We start from the raw sequence: 17,541 nt of genomic DNA, 5'->3' as shown, positions 1-17,541 counted from the left end.
CCTTTTACTGTAGACTCCCATTGTAGACCAAACTCTTTCTTCTGACATTATTTTTTATTGTGCGCCGCCGTTAAAGCCAGAATCTGAAAACATATCACTATTTTTTTTCTCTCTTTTTCTCCCAATTATTCCCATTCTCCTTCCTTCTTTCTAGAAAGTTCATCTTTGTCATTCTGTGCAACAACCCCAAATATCATTACATGAAACACTAAGACTTTAAAGTAAAAAGATTCATTATTTATCCCTTCAAAACTCTTGAATCAGTTTAATTAATTAATGAAAATACATGTAACTTTTTTTTCCATGCATACAACAAGCATGTCATATAAACTTCATCCAAAAAAAAGTCTTCAAGTCGTAAACCATATAGGTGCACATGCTCTAAGACACTACATCATCAAAACATCACAAACAAATCTCTCAACAAAACTCAAGAATCTTATTTAGGAAATAAATACAACACAGATCCATGAAAATATATAAACCCTAAGTTGGTCCATACTAAGACAAAATATAAATAAATGATGAAGGGTCGGATCTTTCCCTTAAGTCGACCACTAAGTCCACATCAATCACAAATGACATGTCCCTTAGAGGCTACATCATAATCTACTCTCATATCAAATGACAAGATCATCACAGTTCAACAAAAAAATACAAGGTAAGTTCATTTTAAAAGGAAACAGCATATAAAGAAATATAAGATCAAGATGTTAAAAAAAGATATAGAAATTCTCCATTTATCCAATAGCCACATACTAATACAACTCATCAAGTAACATATCATTCTTAAGTCACACTTATTGATGCACATGTCTAAATATTATGTTATATCATGTTGACTATTTATTCCTGAAATATTTCAATCTTTTGAACGATTAACCCAAGTGCATTCTTTAACATAGTCACACTCCATAATTGGACCATTTAGGGAGACTTAAGAATGATGTAAATATTCTATTTATTTAAATATTTATTATTTTTTCTTTCTATTTTTCTCTTGATATTGTATTATTTTTATATAACTTATATATATATATATATATATATATATAATTAATTAATTAAACCGTCTCTTTCCTCTATCTTAATGTAAGAGAATCCACATCTCTATAAAATAAAATTGGAAAACATTAAATGTTTTGGCAAATTGGTGAGATTTTTATATAATATTTTATATTTTAGAAAAAAATTTATTTTTAAGTGATTATAATTTTTAAAATTTTAGGTAATTTTGAACTTTTTATTATTTTTCGTTAAATATAAAATATTTATGAAAAAATTATAATGTAACAATTAAAATAAACGGTATAATATTAGAAGATCATAAATGATACTTTTTTTATTAAATTATTGAGAATTAGAATGGAAAAAATATCGGGAAATTGTATATCGGGGAAATCGTGAAGGAATTATAACATCCTATGAAGAAAAAAAAAGGAAATAAAATAGGGGATTAAAATGTGTGTATAAAATAAAATAAGGTCTATAATAATATTTAACAAAAAAACATTTTGAGAACAAAATGGTATATATATATCACAAAAATATACTAGTATTTTAAAATAAAAATATTTTTGTTCATTAATTATCTCATTTTGACGTGCACGTGACATTTTTTCTAATCTTTTGAAGTTTATTATAAGTTGTATATCGTCGAAGAATGGGTGGCAATTGATGAACAGCCATTTTCTCCCAACCACCTACCTTTTTTTCGCAAGCCATGCTGGTCCTACTTCATTTTGATTTATCTGTTTTGAAAAAAAAATAATTAAGAGAAAAAAATTAATAACAAATTTTTTATAATCATCTAATTATAACTCATTATGAATTAATTAATTTTTAAATGATTTTTATTTATTAATTTTTTTATAATTATATTACTTGTCATATCTTTTGTTTTTCTCTACTTTTAATTTTCCCAGCTCCCTGTCTTTTCAACTTAATTTACTTTTAACTGTAAAAAGTTATTAAATAATCTGAAACCATTATATTTTTTTACTAATTTTAAACTAATATATCCGGTAAGAAAACTAATATATAATTAAATATTATTAATTATTTTAATAATTTAAAAAACTTAAATACATGTTAGCTAAAAGTTAATCAGGATCGTAGCAATTTAATTTCTCTTTAATAAGAGTGGTCGACGATTATCACTTATTTTCAGATAAACTAAAGTTATGAAACCACGTTGTGGGCATTGCATAGTTATGGTAAGGGGCATTGTACATGTCCTATACTTTTGTTGGGTTTCAATCTCACCTCATTTGTCAGATTGAGTTAATTTCTTATGGGCATCCATAACCTATTCAATTTGTGATCACAGACTATGGGCCAATTAAAAGAACCAAAAATTAATGCTCATAGATTGGAACAACCGAAGAATATAGACTAGAAACATAGAAATTAAAGCCTTCATTGTTACGGATTTGAAGTTTTAAGTAAAGCAAATATCTTCAACAAAATGTTCATTTAATTAGATGAGAATGTCTACGAATTAGACTCAACTAATAATTTATAGATTTTTATGCCTCGTGAATTTACAATGATGATCGAATATGTTTATAAAATATCTAAGTTTTTTTAATATTATTAGTTATTCATTAATAAATAGTATTAACTTTATTTTAGAATAAGAATTTCCCTATCAGCCTAAAAAGGCCTATTAGTGATTCCACTGTTCTCATATTATTACGTAATACATGTATTTTGTATATGTATTATATACAATTATGTATATAAAACATAATATATTACTTATTTAAAGTCTATTTTTTTAATAATGCATTTAAACTTATGACACAAATTTATCTTTCAATATATCTTATAATTAAGTTTGACTCTTTATGTAAGACAACATTCTTAATAATTAAGATAGGTAAATAAATATATGATTTTAATCTACTATAATAAATTTAATTGAATAATATACAATACTTTTCAAATGGTTTAAGGTGATTTTACCTTTTCAATCAAATAAAACTTGATTTGGCTAATTGAGTTTGACGTAAGCTAGATCATAGATATCTCTAAGATGACTTGACCTATTTTCACCTTTAACAATGAGACTTAATATTTTTTTTCCTTATATAAAGTAGATTTACAAACTCAATCTTTCTTCATAAATAATTTCTTGAAATTTATAATAAAATTTATAAATTTTTAAATATGAGAATGTGCAAATGCATCCTTTGTCTTTAATAAATTACAGGTAAATATCTTGAATTTTGTATTTTTCCCCTTCCATTTTTATTATATTTGAATCCACTGTTCAAGTTTGTCATTCTCTTTATTTCTTTATTATTTTTATGAGTATCTTAATTTAAAAGTAAAATTGTTTCTTTAATATCTCTTTATGTATAATACATTAAAATCTTGACTTGCATTTTTAATCACCTAATTATCATCATTTTGTAAATTTTATCAATTATGTTTTTTTCTTTAAGTTTTATCACTAAGTTTTTAATTTTTCATATTTTATCATCTAATTTTTTTTTCACAAATTTTACCACCTAAGTTTTAATTTTTATGAATTTTACCATTATGTTGGTAACAAAATGATTTCATTTCAAAAAAAAAAATTATAACTTTTTTTAATAACTCATCATTCATAAAATATACAAAATTAAAATCTTGGGTGGTAAAATTTGCAAAAAAAAACTTGAGTTTTAAAATTTAAAAAATAATAAAGTTGGGTGGTAAAATATATAATTAAGCTTAAAATCTTATGACTTAAACATTTATAGGTTATGATAATAATTGCAAATTATAAAAGTTGACAAATCTTATGACTTAAAATATGCATAACCTATCTTAATTTTCATATTTATGATAATATTTATTAAAATAAATTGTCCTCACTAGGTCTCAGATTTTCCATTGCCGGCCTAAGGAATTCACATAGATAAAAAAAAAAAAAGCTGGCATTAATATGGTACTTTTACTTCTTGAATTTTTTTCAAATTTTAATTTTTGTTTCTAACTTTTAACACTAATAATATCTTTATGCCTCTCTAATATTTTAGGAAATATCTCTAAAACTATCATTTTTCCCACATATATAAAGATCAAAGTTTAGATGTTTCAAAAAAATATAAAGATTAAAACTAATACTTTAAAACTCCACTACAAAATCCAAAATTTGAAAAACTTTGACTAAAAAAACTATTAACCCAAAGAACTGGATTAATCAATATAATTAAAATCAAAGTTGTAAGGTAGCTAACAATTTAACCGATTTGATATGTATAACCGACCCATATATATATATATATATATATATATATATATATATATATATATATATATATATATATATATATATATATATAATATTTATCCGTAATAAAAAAAAAGAAATATAAAAGATTTATAGCCACTCGTGTGTTATGCTTACCAAACTGAGTTAGACCCCTCGGTAGATTGAAGATACGTTTGGTACAAATAAAAAAATTAATTTGATAAAGAACAAAATTTAGGTTGTCTTTTTTATATTATTTTTTAAAAAAATTAAAGTTTTACAATGTCAATTTATAATTCTAATTGTTATTTTATAATTCTAATTGTTATTGTGCAAATTACCAAATTAAAATTACAATTTTATATAATTAAGAAAACTAGAGTAAATTACTCTTGTATTTTTTTTAGAATGCACACCATAACAATTTTTTTAACATATTCAATCTCCCTTGTTGGAACACACGATGTTGTAATATTTTTCAAATAATTAAAAGAGATTAATATAAGGGCCGGGGGTCTCGGATGTAAAAGTTTTTATATTAGCTATTCATAACTATTAAACTTTTTATATGCAATTTAAAAAGGCATATATAACTATACTTGATTATTTTTCTTCTAATAAAGTCACAAAGATGTTAATTATATGTCTGTGTATATATAATACTTAGTATAAAAAATTTAATTAAATATATGAGGACGGCACTTAACTAACAATAATAGTTGTGTGTAGGCTATGGTTTTTCTTTTTATGCCTCAATCTTGACTTGTACCCATTTCAATGACTAATTTTGCCTTGCCCGAGACGCATGCAGAAAGTTGTCTAACTTCACCGTCAGTCGATAGGGGCCACCGCTAGAATATCCTTCTTGGTTCTTCTTCTACCCTCTATCCTCTAAGGATTCCTTTGGTTTAAAGGAATAAAAGAATTGTAAAAGTAAATTAAAATATAAAAAAAAATATTTTAATTAAAATATAATATAAAAGTGTGTAATTTATGCTAGTTTTTAAAACTTTCATTTCAAATACATCCAACTATACTTAAATCAAACACTATCTAAAAAGACATTAATTGTATTTAATTATCAAACCCACGTAATTGTATCTAAAAAGACATTAATTGTATTTATCAACAAAACCTTGCGTGTAGGTCTTCTTTGGCATAGGAGTGGTGTCATTGTGCCTTTTAACAAGGTCCGCTCTAGAATACTTGGAGTTAATGAATGAGAGAGTTAGCCATGCTGGTTATTCTTGAAACCCTATATATGATTCTACGTACGTAAGCAAAAGCCTAGAAGAGATATATACATTTGAAGCAAAACTATATATTTATATTTTACGTATACTATATATTTTCTTATTTAGTAAAGTTTTTCTTTTATATTTTATTTGCTGAACATTAATTTTAAAGAGTGATTGTAACATTGTTTAAATTAATGCCAGAGATCGAGGTGGATGTGAAAAGAGTATTATGCAATATCCGCCATCTATTTCAAATTCAGGCCACATGACTTGCTTTGGCAAAGAATCCTATGCAACCATCTATTCTATAAATCTTGTCAAAACTTTTCAGACGTACAATAACGTTTTGGCAGATTATCATTTTTCTACAAATACGTCATTAGATACATAAGTAAATACTTTTTGGCAATTTAAGGTTTTTGGCCTATTATCGTTTTTCTAATAATTACATAAGAATGAATAATTGATTTCCTTTGATCCTGGAAAAAAGATGCCACTCAATTATAACTTTGTTATTGAAAAAAAAAAGATTATTTCCGCAGTTATATTTTACAACTTAAAACCATCTAACTGTATGCATTTTTTTTCGTCAGACACCATAATTGTCTTTTAATTTATTGAGTCTAAATTAATCTTATTCGTGTAAATATTGTTAGCCCAAAATTTTTTTACGTAAAAAGAAAATTAAACACAAATTATTTAATTAAATAAATTGTTTTTCACATGTTTGTTCAACTGAATTTTACATCATTATGTAAATATTATGAATTATTATTATATGCATTATTTAGTTCACTAAAACAAACACTAATAAACAAATTTAATCAGGTAGAGACTAACTCCCTGTCTCAAAAGTCAATACAATAAGCACCCATATAATAAGTGTTGGGTAACTTTTTTTTTCTCTATCCATAAAGTACAAATTATTCATTTTTTTTATTAAATAGTCGGATTATCTATACGATGTACGGATTATTTTTTTAAAATTACTGTCCATTTTAATTAAATTTGTGAGTCGATCACTCTTACTTATTCTAACTCAATATTTATTAATTATGGGATTTTTTTCCAAAATATCAATGACAAATTTTAGTAATCAAAATTAAAAAAAAAACAGATAGATGGAGGACTTTCATGATATACTTATTGAAACAATATTCGATAAAAAAAATACTTATTAAAACAACAAAAGAGTATTTCCTAATTATTTTATGAATCCAAATTCATCTTATACATCTTTAGGTTTGTTTTATAAGCAAAAACTTTATTCATAAACAAATTACATGATAGAGAACCCTAATATAAAATCTAACACTGTCATACAAAAAGACAAGGAAAGATATATACATGATACAGATCAATACACCATAAAGAAATGGAAACACGAACAAATAAGAATGAATACATCATTAGGTTTAACAGATATAAATGACACTCTATCTTGTACATGTTTTTGTACTTTTGGAGAGTGAAATTCTCACGTCAAATTAAAATTCCTTTTTTGTTATCTGTACCTTTATAAACCATCCTTCATAAGAAGAACAATTGAAAGGCTTGGAGTAGCAACAAAACCCTCCACCACTTGGATACGATCGATACTTGTGCAAAATAGCAGTTGTCACCATCTTCATTTGAATGAAGGATGAGTCTTTGCCCAAACAAGTCCTGGGTCCTGCATTAAAAGCAATAAATTTGTAAGATGGTACGTAAAAAATACCTCCTTTCTGTGAGATCTATATCCATCTCTCTGGCTTAAACTCCAAACAATCTTCTCCCCATATTTCTTCAAATCTTCCCATTGAATGCAAAGAAAATAATATCATTGTTTTGGGATTAACTCGATGACCACTAGGAAGCATGTCGGTTTTGATTGCTTGCTTGCGCTCAAAAGGTATAGGAGGAAAGAGCCTCAATGCTTCACATAAAGCACCATGCAGACAAACTAGCTTTTTCACTTCCTCCACACTGAATACCCCTAGTGATGACTTTTCATTGGTCCCAAACTTCTCTTTCATCTCCCCAAGAATCTTTTTTTCCACTAAGTGGTTTGTCACAACAAGCCAAAAGAACCACGTGAGAGCTGAAGTTATGGTATCTCTCCTAGCCACAAAAAGATTAAACACGGCATCCCTTAGAAATCTATCGTCATGTCCCTTTCCTTCTCTCATCAAAGCTGTTAGCAAGTCCACATGATGACCTTCACCCTTTTCATCTTAGATGCTATACGTGCATGTATGAATCGATCAAATGTTTTGCACGCTTCCGTGATCTTTTTCTCTTGACCAATTTGAAGCCATTTCTGCAGCTTCCAAACACACTTTGGCGTTATGTGTCTGAAGAATATGGACTCTTCGGCTTCATTAAAAGCCTTCTCAATTGCAACTTCAGGAAAATCAATGGAAAGGCAATTAGGGTCATTTCCAAGAACTAAAGAACATATGTTATCGAAAGTGAAGCGATTGAAGACATCTTGAAGATCCACCTGGCTCCCTTGTTTCTGTAGATGATCCAACATTGGAAGGAGGCTATTTTGCACCTTATTGAGAATGGTTTTCTCTAGAAACGCCTCGAAGCTTTTCTGCTTAAAGAGGGAATGGAAGAGATCACTGTTGGAACCCCATAGCATGTTGCCATCAAAAGCAAAACTCCGTATTTCTTCTAGAGAATCTCCTAATTGTTCCAGAGCAACTAAAAAGAGATTCTTTAACCAGAAAGAATTCAATTCAGATGTAGGATACCTATCCAGAAGTTTTTGCAACTCAATCATGTATGATGGAATCATCAAAGATTTTACCTTTTCGAACTCTGTAACTCACTATAGACTCGAGAAACAAAGAGAAGATGTGTACAAACGAGATATCCAGCAACAAGGAGAAGGAAAAGGATTGAATAGAAGAACTCCTGAACATTTAGCGATCTCAGATGTGTCGATATTAATAGTAACTTATTATTTCGATGAATAATTTCTTCGGACAGAAGAAGATTATGTAAACAATTACCCAGAATCTCACTTACCAGATTCCATATCTCACTTATCAGATTCTATTGTGGAAGACACAATGAAATCTGACGAATTCGCCATAATATATCTGACCCATGCATAATATCATGAAAAATGATACAATTTTTTTACTACTACTTAGTATCTACAATAGATCTGAAAAAGTATCTAAAAATATGAAATTTAGATATTTGTACATGTAAGTTTCTAAAGTTAATCTCTTTTGCTCAGTTTTGTTCCTAAACTTATATTATTATTATTATTATTATTATTAATTAAGTTCCTAAACTAGGGACTAAATGAAAAAAAAGGATTAATTTCAAGGACTTAAATGGAATCTTAAAAAAAAATAGCGACTTATTTGAGTTTTTTTTAATTGTAGGTAAGGGAAAAAATGATTGCATGATACAAATTTAGGAACTTAATTGGTTATTTACTCTACTTTCTATGAAAAAAATTCTAAATTATATTTTGCCCACATTGAAAGAAATTTTTGGATCTGTCACATTGCTTAGATATAATTTGATGAAAAGAAAAATATAAAGAAAAAAGTATCAAATATGTGCTTATAATGTGTAAGTGTTCATATATACATTACTCGAAATGTTTTGGGACACCGTATCTCTTAGAAAGAAATATAAGAAAGAAAAATACTAAATATAATAAATAATATAATATGATATAAAGAAAATTAGAAAATATTAAATAAGTGTTTGTAAAATTAAGTTGTCCATAAATCAGTACATATTATTCAAGAACAAAATGAGAAACACCAATAAACACTTCAGCAGTACATTTTTTTTTATAGAGAAAGTAAGTTATTTCATTTCATTCATATATAATAACATAATGGATACATGAAAAAATATTTTTTTATTAATAAATATTAATTTGTTATGATATTGAAGTTAATTTTATTAGTAAAGGGAATCGAATGTAAGACTTTTTTCATCTTTTTTTCTTTAATTCTTAATTATCTCATTCACCTTATATGTAGTTCACCTTATTTATCATTGAATTTGAAAAACTATATAAGTACTGTTTACAATTTGACAAAATAAGATTAAATATGTGTTTATAATGTGTAAGTGTCCATATATAAATTACTAGATATAATAAATAATATAATATAATATAATATAAAGGAAAATAAAAAATATATAAAAATATTAAATAAGTGTTTTTAAAATTAAGTTGTGCTTAAATTTGTACATATTATTCAAGAACAAAATGAGAAACAACAATAAACACTTCAGCAGTACATTTTTTTTATAGAGAAAGTAAGTTATTTCATTTCATCCATATATAATAACATAATTTCATTCATATATAATAATATAATGGATATATGAAGAAATATTTTTTAATCAATAAATATTAGTTTATTATAATATTAATGCTAGTTTTATTAATAGAGGAAATCGAATGTGAGACTTTTTTTATCTTTTTTATTTATTCATAATCATCTCATTCACTTTAATTATATCTGATTCACCTCATTTATCATTGGATTTGAAAAATTACAAAGTACCTTTTACAATTTGACAAAATAAGATCAACAATTTCACAAAATGATATTAATGTAAAATATGTTTATTTTATTTTCCATACTTAAAACACTTTAAATAGTATTTATTTTGTTATTATTTAAAACATTTTAAGGATGAAAAATAAAACAAACATATTTTATAAGGAATAAAATGAAGAATTTTTTTTTAAGAATAAAAATGAAAAGAAAAACTCAAATTAGAGAGACAAAAAATATATTGAATTACTTTGCAAATGATGTTATGGATACCAAGAGAGCTAGCTGACCCACATCAGAAATTTATATAGTCCGATCCCCACAACTGGGCTTCTTTGGGATCTTAAAGTCCAGGTTGAAGAACAGTTTGTGCCTTAATGAATGTTCCATTGTGATCACGCAGAACCACACCCCCACATCAAAACACTGGCCTTCCTTAGCACATTCGATGAAACCTGGTTGAGGTGGTTCCCAGTTTGTTGTCTGCGGAAATGCACGATGCATGTGTGTTGAGTTCGTGCTGCTTGACGAATGTATTTCCATCTATTGAAGTATTGCAAGCTTGTGTAGAAACCGCTACATGTGAAGGAGAATTAACTTCATCCCAAATTTTACTGTTTAGGCTTTCCATATACAGTGGAGAGTAATTGCAAAAGTATCTCGTGATTCCATAGGAAGAGAATTCAACAAATTAAAAATTAGCTCATTTATACCTTCGATTGGGTACCTGTATCTGTTGTTCCAGTAAATGCCACAGGCCAGGTTGTAGCCAATTCAATATCTTTTGCACATTGATCCAGTCTTATCCCTTATATTTTGGTCTTGATCAAGTTGGGTTTGACTTTGAATTATTAGCTTGATCAAAGTTTCGGATCACGCAAGGACAAGGGTAAATAGATCCCAACACACCCTTTCTTTACCCTTAGTGTTGATTAATAATTTTTTTATTAACCAATGTTAATTTATTATAAGTTTTGTTTGAAATATTCGTTTTGGAGAATTTAAACTTGTAACCTCTATTTCTTTTCTTCTTTCTTTACCCAAATTGACTAATGATTTTTATTATTTTTATATAAAAATCACATTATAACTATTATAACTATCAAAATTCTTTATCAAAATATTTAACACAATTATATTAAACTTAAATTCACTTGATTAAGTTAAAATATCATATGTTGATTTACAAGCTCGACAGTTTGGGTAACATATTTTTCACATCAAATATGAGTTATCATTTATTTGGTACATGAATTATTCCATTTTCCTATTATTGTAATATTAGTGTGTACTATCCTCTATTCTCTATTTGTCAACAACAAATATATATCAAACTTTTAATATGATTTCCACTCCTAGTTATGTGTTTTTTAATCAGCCGCAAGCTTGAGACTTTAATTTATTTAAAGCATCTTAAGTTTAATTTATTTGTACTAATGAATGTTGGTGTTATAATATATAGTTATTGAAACAAGAAAGGATTATTTTCTATTTGTACCAAAAAAAAAATAAAGGATTATTTCTTATTTATTTTTTCAAACCAAATGCTTCAAATTATACATCATAAAGTATGCAGCCACGTGACAAATTATATTTGCACGTTTTTGTACTATTTCTGAGATCGGAATTCCCACGCCATATTAAATTTCTCTTTTTGTTATCATTACCTTCAAACCATCCTTTATGAGAAGAACAATGGAAAGGCTTGGAGTAGCAACATAATCTTCCACCACTTGGACATGATACTTGTATAAAATAGCAGCTGCCACCATCTTCATTTGAATGAAGGACAAGTCTTTGCCCAAGCAAGTCCTAGGTCCTGCATTAAAAGCTATGAATTTGTAAGATGGCACATAGACAATACCTCCTTTCTCTGAGATCCATCTCTCTGGTTTGAACTCCAAACAATCTTTTCCCCATGTTTCTTCAAGTCTTCCCATCGCATACAAAGAAATTAATATCATTGTTCTTGGATTAACACGATGACCACTAGGAAGCATGTCAGCTTTAATTGCTAGCTTGCGCTCAAAAGGTATAGGAGGAAAGAGCCTCAATGTTTCGCATATAGCACCATGCAGATAAACTAGCTTTTTAACCTTCTCTACACTTAAAACCCCAAGCGTCTTTTCATTGGTTTCTAACTTTTCTTTGATCTCTTCAAGAATCTTGGCTTCCACTAAGGGGTTTGTGGCAACAAGCCAAAAGAACCACGTGAGAGCTGAAGTTATGGTATCTCTTCCAGCCACAAAAAGATTAAACACAGCGTCTCGTATAAATCTATCGTCGTGTGTTTGTTTTTCTCTCATCAAAGCTGTTATCAAGTCAACATGATGAGCTTCACCCATTTCATTGTCGTTGCTTAGCTCTACCCTCTTGGAAGCTATGCATGCATGTATGAATTGATCAAGTGTTTTACATGCTTCTGTCATCTTCTTCTCTTGACCAATTTGAAGCCATTTCTGCAGCTTCCAAACACACTTTGGCACTGTATGTCTGTAGAATATGGACTCTTCTGCTTCGTTAAAAGCCTTCTCAATTGCAACTTCAGGAATATCAACGGAGAGGCAATTGGGGTCATATCCAAGAACTAAAGAACATATGTTATCGAAAGTGAAGCGACCGAAGACATCTTGAAGATCCACCACCTTCCTTTGTTGGTGCATATGATCCAACATTGGAAGGAGGCTATTCTGCACCTTATTCTGAATGGTTTTCTCCAGAAAAAACTCGAAGCTTCTGTTTTTAAAGAGAGAATGGAAGAGATCCCTGTTGTATTTCCAGGCCTCGGAATCAGCGGTGAAAATCCCGTCTCCGAAGGCTTGAAAAATGTCACGGAAGACGGGTCCCTTGACGTAGTTGTGGAAATTCTTGCTCATGACGTGGTGCACGTTGATGGGGTCACTAGAGATCAAACAGTTCATGATGGTGAACCAAGGTCCAGTGAACTCACCAGTGCCCCCATGTTGTTTCAATACATCGGATATTAAATCATGGGCGCGCCACAAATTGCAGAGAACTGGTGGTAGCATGCCGATGATGGGGTAGTCAGGGAAGAGAGGGTGTCTGCAACATCGTTTCCGATGTAGGAAGTATAGCATGCAGAGGACTGCTGTAACTATTACAGCCTCATAAACAAGCATGGCCATCGTAAATCAAAAAAACAAAAGCTTTTGTTGTGGGGGGTGTCGGTGATCTGTATCGTATCCTCCTCGTATCTGGATTTGTCCTCTTATAGAAGATTAGGGAAAGGTGGTGGACTCCAATCTTTAATTAAAACTTTAAGAAGGAAAGAGAGAAAAGTACGTTGGTAAAATAAGTCATATATGTGTGATTCGGCATTTAGGTTTTAGTTTCATTCTCAACTTGGGGGAGTTCTAACTAAGGCTTCCTTGGTTAGAGAGGAAATAAAAACTAATTGAGATCAAATTTTTTAATTAAAGTTAAATGTAAAATTGTGAATTTTATCCTATTTAATTCCATTTTTTTATGTAAATCCTAAAAATATTATTTTACACTGAAATGAAGATTTGTTGAGTGTTAAATATAAGTCCTAAATCCTTCTAGTTATACCAATAAATCACATGATATAATAAAAAATAAATAAACAAAAATAATATATATATATATACCATTATATTTTTTCTAAATCAAATTTTTATCAACCGGCATAAAAGCAACGTCGTAAAAAATATTTTTTGTACTAGTGTTTGTGTGTTTGTGTGTAGTGTATTCTTTTTTTTTTTTCTTTCTATCACAGTAATAATCATATTTATAAATGTAAACTTCTTTTTCTTCAATTCATTTGATACTATTTTAATTTTATCCTGTTATTATTTCAAATATTAATCTCTTTTTTATATCTCATTTCAATTTTTTTTTCTTTTTATCACAACAATAATCATATTATTTATTATTTTATCTTCTTATCTCTTGTCACAATTGACTTCGCGATGAAATCAACATTGATAATTTTTATCGCATTATTTATTATATTTATTATTTTTTCTCTTTACTGTTTTTTCTTTTTCCCTGATATCTTATTATTTATCTCTTAATTGTTGTTTGATTTTGGGGTGAACTTATTATTATTATTTTTTCTCTTAATTGTAGCAAATATCTATCTAAGTAATAATAAGAGCCGTTAGGTAGTGTTGCTGGCTGCCGATGAGGCACGGTGGTGTGATGGGAGTTGCATAGTGATATTTTGGAGTTTTTTCAGCAGCATTTTAGCAAAGAGGGAGAAAGAACGTGGTTTAGATGATTTTGATTCTTTTTAATGCACCCAATTAGAATTTATCTAAGTAATAAGTTTATGAGTTTCAAGCTTGATAAATTTATATGTTTTATCTCTTATATATATATATATATATATATATATATATATATATATATATTAACTTAACCTCATGTAGTAGATAGGTGTATTTATAGAAATTTCCAAAAGAAAAGCTCATATGCTCGAAGTCACTTTCAAGCAGGGACGGAGGCACGTTGGAATGGTCGGAATCTATCGATATATTCGATGCAAATGAAAGTTTATCTAATATGAATATATAAAAATCAAATTTTACACAAAATATTTATACTTATATATTTTTTAAATGGTCCGATATTATATAATAAAAAATATATTTACAATGTTAATAGTCAGTTTCGCATTCTACCACGAACACTCATGAATTTATAATAAAAACTAGAATTTACGTTAATTATATTTTTATTACAAAAAGTCTAATTAATTATATTCTAAAAATTTATTATTTTAGAATAATTTTGGTTATTTGCTAAATTATATTTTTTGACTATAGTAACTAAGAATCATCAAAGAAGAATAATTTGTTTTCAGACCGTTGGAAAGATAAAAGAAGAATATTGTTTGTAACAAAGATTAATGTTTTAAAAGCAAAATTTGATAAAGACAAAAACAAAGATAGTGTTAAAGAATAGTCATGGGGAAAATAATATTTGTTTTATATATATAAAAGTTGAAGTTGTTAATCCCTTATATAATATTTGTAAATTTTTCCAAATGACAAAAAGTTAATAGATAACCTTTAAATATCAAGTCATTTGATTGCAAATATAATTATTTATAACTTTAAAATAAAAGTTGCTGTAAAAAACACCTTTTAAAGTTAACTAACATTAACATATCATAGATAGAAAAAAACTATTAAAAATAAAATATTTTATAAAAAAACAATTAAATGTCCTTATTTACAGAATCATATTCAGAGCCCCAAAGAGAAATACCAAATAAAAATAGTTACTTAATCTGCATTTCAAAATTAACTTTTATAATTTATAATTTAAAAATAAAAATTGGGGCGACATGCATTTGGAATAACAAATAGATCCATCGTGTAATACATTCTCTAATTTAAAAACAAGGATATCCTTACTTTCCAGATCAACAAGCTGGGAGCAAGCGTGTAATACATTCTCTAAATTGGTGATAATAAAGGAAGCTAGTATGAAAAATTATAATCATTTTTTTTATTTCAAGTGAGTTTTATTTCATACCTTTTTAATCTTTTCTTTCTTTTCTATTATATTTATCACTTTGGTTCTCTATCTTTTTTTCCTCTCTATTCCAAATTTCCAATCGACCTAAAAATAGGGTTGACATTAATAAACACTCGAAATTATTTTTTTAGCAAAAATAATAACTATAAAAAGATAAAGACAAAGATAAAGTGACAAATATAATAAATAATGAGTATGATAGAAATAAAGAGAAAATGAAAAAAAAATATAATGAATCGAAATAATAAACAAATAATAACTCACCATAAAAAACTTGGTGACCCAAGTCGTCAACTTGGAGGCCGTATGTCGATACTTTGAATTTTCTTCACTGTTTTTTTTTTTTTAATTATTGCTTTGTTAATATTAAGGGTCTTTTCTCTTGATTGATTCAAGCCTTTTTCTTGATTGATGTAGATAAGATCTGATGTATTCTTTCATTTTTTTTTTTATCGTTATACATCATTTTTATTCTTTGGTTCCTTTGCTGAAATGTTACGTCCATCCTAGCCTTTTCTTAATTAATCTCTGGTTTTTGTTTAGGACATCTGAATTTTGATAACTGAATAATTTTGAAGTCATTTGCATTTGTTAATTTGCCAAAAATATATTTCCAACTAAGATTGTACAACAAAAGGAAGTTAATTTAGGTGTGACGTCTCATTAATTTTGTAGTTTTAATTTAGAACATTGAGTAGTTATAATAGCTTGGTGATATTTAATAGCTTTTAATAAATTAATATAATCATTATCATTACTATTTTCTTTTTTTTATCAGCCAATAAAAAACTTTCATTAGATAACTAGGTATAGTACAAGAGGTACCAGCCCCTTAAATAGAATAAAACATAGTTGCAAATATAACTTTTAATGGCCATCAAACCTATGCTACATAGTACTCCACCTCTTTAAAAGTATACCAAAACTGCCCCAAAATATTGGTATGACTTTACTCTGTATCCAAAAAGAGACCCCACTGCAAATATCCCCACCTATCAAATGCCAAAAAAACTCACTGATATACCCTGTGAATGTGATATTGCTCTATTCTCTGAACCTTACTAATTAAGAGAGACACCACCTGCCAGGCTATAGACTCACATAGACATTAAGCCTAACAAAAGGACTCAAAAAGAGAATAGGGACCGGAAACCTTTCCATTATATTTTGCCAGTCAACCAAGCCCATGATCTGAATTTGATGAGCTCCATAACAGAATCTGAATCATTATCAATAATTCAGTATATCTGTTGCCTATTGAACACAATGTTGTTGATGTGATTCCACAAAGACCATAATGTTGCTCCACATATCTTAGTTTTCCCCTTCCCCAACAAATCAATCATTACTATTTTTTTTTATAAAAGATTAATTTAGTCATGCATGATATCTTGTTACTTCTATGTTTTAATGAAATACACCTAAATTTTAACCAATGCATGGATAAATTATATATTTAACAAACGGTCACATGTATTTTTGTCCTTATATTTTTAGTTAAATTTGATTTTAATTAGTTGCTGTAGTTTTAAATCAATTAATTTATTCTCTATACTTTAAAAAAAAAGGTGAATATAGTTCCTATTTGATCCGTGAATAGCCAATGTGTAGAAACTAAATTCACCTTTTTTTTAATATCAATATTAAATTGATTGATTATACTCAACGTATTTTATTCTGTAATAAAATAAAATACCCATCACACACACTTTAATATATGAAATTAATTTTATAATCTATATTATTTTGTAGATAAAACAAATTAATGAAATATTTCATCAATGTTCTTAATAATATTGTTAATACATGTAGTTTCGTCATATTATTATTGTTTATCTTTTCTTAAATATTTGATAGAGAGTTTACATATAAATTTAATAATAATAATAATAACAACAACAACTATATATGATGTAAGGCTAATTTACTTGGTAATTATAGTTAAAATTACTTGTTTATGTAATTTATGTATTATTTTATAGATAAAGTAATGCTACTGTTCAAAATA

General features: G+C 27.6%; 2 protein-coding genes across 2 annotated transcripts; both read right to left on the bottom strand.

The window, feature by feature from the left end:
* Window positions 1–6,728: 6,728 nt before the first annotated feature.
* LOC100781164 (noroxomaritidine synthase) lies at window positions 6,729–8,605 on the bottom strand. The gene is given in 3 exon segments (XM_014771473.3): window positions 6,729–7,075; window positions 7,077–7,687; window positions 7,690–8,605. Coding segments are annotated over 3 exon segments (1,263 nt in total). The 5' UTR covers window positions 8,264–8,605; the 3' UTR covers window positions 6,729–6,997.
* A 2,982-nt stretch (window positions 8,606–11,587) lies between these two features.
* Window positions 11,588–13,411, bottom strand: LOC100781709 (alkane hydroxylase MAH1). The gene has a single exon (XM_003554778.4). It carries the CDS (start codon window positions 13,151–13,153, stop codon window positions 11,648–11,650), a length of 1,506 nt encoding a protein of 501 aa, XP_003554826.1. The 5' UTR covers window positions 13,154–13,411; the 3' UTR covers window positions 11,588–11,647.
* Between the last annotated feature and the right edge of the window lie 4,130 nt (window positions 13,412–17,541).

The sequence above is a fragment of the Glycine max genome, chromosome 19, assembly GCF_000004515.6.
Source record: "Glycine max cultivar Williams 82 chromosome 19, Glycine_max_v4.0, whole genome shotgun sequence".
NCBI lineage: Eukaryota > Viridiplantae > Streptophyta > Magnoliopsida > Fabales > Fabaceae > Glycine > Glycine max.
The sequence above is the reverse complement of the archived record's forward strand: the minus strand, read 5'-3'. Positions and strand labels throughout refer to the sequence as shown.